General features: G+C 45.6%; 1 protein-coding gene across 2 annotated transcripts in view; it reads left to right on the top strand.

Annotated features, from left to right (window-relative positions):
* Positions 1-1,122: 1,122 nt before the first annotated feature.
* Positions 1,123-3,939, top strand: part of LOC115559155 (SHC-transforming protein 1-like) — a 9,562-nt gene continuing 6,745 nt past the window's right edge. For both annotated transcript variants that reach the window (XM_030377862.1, XM_030377861.1), the window contains exons 1-3: positions 1,123-1,361; positions 1,746-2,206; positions 3,802-3,872. In XM_030377862.1, coding sequence (XP_030233722.1) covers positions 1,748-2,206; positions 3,802-3,872 — 530 coding nt within the window. In that variant the 5' untranslated portion in view covers positions 1,123-1,361; positions 1,746-1,747. The remainder of the gene's footprint in view (positions 1,362-1,745; positions 2,207-3,801; positions 3,873-3,939) is intronic.

The raw sequence follows: 3,939 nt of genomic DNA, 5'->3' as shown, positions 1-3,939 counted from the left end.
ACTCTTCAACTGCCTAACCGTGTCATTACCGTGTCATCCACCAATCTTTATTTTTCCCTAAAAGTGTTGTTTGTTATAAGAGAGCAGAATCGGCCCCATAAATACATGTTTTCCAGATTATAATAAAAGTGTTGCACCGGATCATCACAAGATGGCGCCAAGGGGTTCTTTAATGGTAAGTTAGATAATGTTTATGTGCTTCTTTGGAACATCAGGACCGAATAATCAAAAACGATGCAAAGAAACAAGGAGAAAAAGGGGAGGAAACACCGCACAATACTATGAGGGAAGTGTCTTTTTAAACGGTGTCTTTTGTCTCCATTGACTTCAAATCATAGGGTTCATGAGTCAAGTTAAGAGCGAACCTGGGACATTTCTCAGATAAAGTTTTTGTTCTGTCATCCCCAAACCCCACAAGTTCAATGACGAATGTTACTAAAGAGTTTAAAGTTTTTGATCAACAATATCATTATTTTCAAGGGCTGTAATGCAGGATCAGAATGTTTTTTTATTTTTAAATCATTCATTTTTTTCTGATAAACGATCAATAATAATTCAGTTAAAAAAAAGGTGGATCTGGGGCTGCTTCGTACATCCCTCGTGCTGTTGATCATGGTGTGGTGTGATTGACGTGAATTTAAGGATGCTCGATCGCCATCTGTATTTTGCTAAAAGTAACGCAAAAGTAAGTAGCCTAATATTATGACTTTACTCATGTATTTAAGGTGGAAGTATTAAGTAATATGACATTTATTACACTTTGAAAGTAACTTGGCTAACACTGCCGATCATGTTTGCATAGCCTTGTTATAAATCCAATATCCTCCTAGAGCTCTAATTGAACTGCTTGCGTAGCCGGACAATGGAGTATTATTCCACTTAGCTGTTTTCGTCACTTCCTGATTGAGACGCTGTGCACCAGCGTTGCATTTGACGAGTGTGTGCGTGCATGCGTGTGTGCGCGTGTTTGTGCGTGTGTGTGTGTGTGTGTGTGTGTGAGTGTGTGTGCATGTGTGTGCGTGTATCTATGGTGTGTGCTGCATGAGTCACCCTGCAGGCCTCTGATTGGCTGGTAGTGCAGGGAGGAGGAGGGGACGGGTGGCTCCATTTACACATTAGAGAGCGAGAGAGAAAGAGAGAAAGAATCTCATTCATAAAGAGAAAAATTCATTCATGAAAGCTGCCCTGCCTCACAGAGAGCGAGAGAGATAGTGAGTTGGTGAGGAGTTTATTGGAGAGTCTATCAGAGAGGTGACGAGTAAGAGAGTTTGTAGATCATTGTGATGGAACTCCTCTCTGCGAGGAGTACACTGGACCAGGACAGCTTTTAGACCAAGCCGACTCTCACAACTACCAAACAGGTGAGTACCAAGTGTGTACAGTAATGCTTGAGTATGGGCATATTTTATGTTTATAGAAGGGGTTGTGGGACAGCAGACAAACTTCCCCTATGTTTTTCTCAGGTCATCACCACACCTCACTTCAGACCTGGAAATCTGGATAAAAATGATGAACTGCCATTTCTAATCAGCACAAACGATATTTTCACACATGTTCAGCTGTGCAGCTGTTTGTTGTATGATTGCCTGCAAGGATCTGTAATATCCTTGGAGGGTCATCATGTCAGAGTACCATCAACATGTACGACCAAACATCACTACACATCATGCACACACACTAACAAGGAGGTCATCCGCCGCTGTCTGAGGTCTGACTCCCATGCTGTCTGCTGCTCTCTTCCCCAGGCATGCTGCAGCGCACCAAGTACAGCCGCCTTCGCAACGATTCCCTCAGCTCCCTGGACGACCGACTCCAGGACACCAAGGGGGACCCGCAGGCCCTGGCCGCACCGCTCGCCCCGCTACGCGCCCAGGACGCCCATGCCCGGGCCCCCAACGGAGAGAGCAGCACCCTGAGGGGCTTCATCCCCCGCATGGCCGGCATCTCGCTGCTGGGTGGCCTGGGGGCGCTGACCCACAAATGCGGGCACAGAAACATAGACAGACGTGCGGATGAGCGACCCGTCTCGGACGCGGACTGGACGTCGGGCCAAGCGTCCCGTTGCCACGCCGGAGGCACCAAGGGGCCCATCGCTCTGCAGGGGTGTCCCCTACACCCGCTGCAAGGTGGTTTGTGCCGTTTGAAGATAGTCCCCCCGGAAGAGGAGGGCCCTGAGAACAGCGTGGTCCATCATCATCATGTGGAGGTACATGAGCTCATACATATTCATCATGCTGTTGTTGTAGACATAATATCCACATCCACTCGGGAAAACATGATCCTGAAGAACCTGGATAGGAAAGTTGCTTGATTTGCATTTTTGTTCTAAACAATTCCCTAATTATGCTATTACAAACTGCCTGACATTGTGTTTCAGGTATTAGTGATGAAGTGCTACGGTCATGTACTTTTGACCCTGTCAAAATCCAACATTAGTCACTTTCACATCTTATGCTTGCTCTACATGCACTAGGTATGCATGATTATGGTATGATAATGATAGTTGCGATTATTTGACCCGATATTTTGATTGCAATTATTCATCGCATTTAACAGATTATCGATACAACTCATACTCTGTGGCTCCTACTGAATATTAAAATACATTAATAACAATAAAGCAATTGCTGAGTTATAATGGTTTGTATTTTGATTCTAATGTTACTTGCAAACAAAATCTTAATTATCTATCCTTTAAAAATTGAACACATTAACACATTCCGAAGCTAATGTAGTTGCAGTGGCCAAAATCAAGATTTCGATATTTATGCAATTAATAAGTTGGACACACAAGCACACATGCATGCACACACACACACACACACACACACACACACACACACACACACACACACACACACACACACACACACACACACAGACACAGACACAGACACAGACACAGACACAGACACAGACACACACACACACACACACACACACAATCAAAGGCACTGCTGGGCTCAGACTCCCCTCTTCCTCCCCTCCCCTCCAGGCAAAGCTACCTGTGTGGGCAGTAGTGACTCATCCTGGCTCTGTGCTCCTTTCTAGATCTGCTGTCAGAGAGAAAGAAACTGTCTGTGTGTGAGAGGGAGAGAGGAAGGGAGAGAGAGAGCGAGAGAGAGAGAGAGAGGGAGAGAGAGAGAGTTCAAAGTGTATGCATTCGTGCGTATGTGTTTGTGTGTGTGAGTGTGTACATGTATGTGTGGATGTGCATTTGTGTGTGTGTGTGTGTGTGTGTGTGTGTGTGTGTGTGTGTCTGTGTGTCTGTGCATGTCTGTTTGCGTGTATGCCTTCATGTCTGTGTGTGTGCACATCCATCCGGTATCCGGTATCGGCAGAAACCCATGCTGCCCTGAACCGGAGGTGCGTCCACATGGCTGATCAGCAGAGAGGGCCTGCGAAAATATAACTATGCTCGAAACCGGATCACATTGACTCTCTGTCCTCCAAAACAAGCACACAGATATGCACACGGATATCCGTATTGATTTGACTACAGTTCACATTAGCACTGCTCCTCATCCTGCCTGCAGGCTATATGCAGTTCCTGCTATGCGGAAGCTCTCCAGTCAACTCCATTCAAACTCAACTCCACCGGAAAAAAAGTTATTTCATCTTGATACAGTCTGTGGCCCTACCCTTTTAACACAGACACTGCCTGGGGCATGTGCAGTCAGCCTGTATTAAACATTTTGCCCATAGATAGACACACGCTGATGGGAGGTTTTTGCCTTGTTCTTGCTCTAAGTGTAAGAAGTGAAATGAAATGGTTGAGTGACTGAATGTTGTTTTGTTTAGTACATGGGTAGCCTGGAAGTAACGCAGTCCATGAGAACGCTGGACTTTGACACAAGAATGCAAATTACACGGTAAGACCAACACCTCAGCTTGTACTATACCTCACATAGCACGCTGCCCACGTCAACAATGACAGGG

This window comes from Gadus morhua, chromosome 14 (genome assembly GCF_902167405.1).
Source record: "Gadus morhua chromosome 14, gadMor3.0, whole genome shotgun sequence".
Taxonomy (NCBI): domain Eukaryota; kingdom Metazoa; phylum Chordata; class Actinopteri; order Gadiformes; family Gadidae; genus Gadus; species Gadus morhua.
The sequence above is the reverse complement of the archived record's forward strand: the minus strand, read 5'-3'. Positions and strand labels throughout refer to the sequence as shown.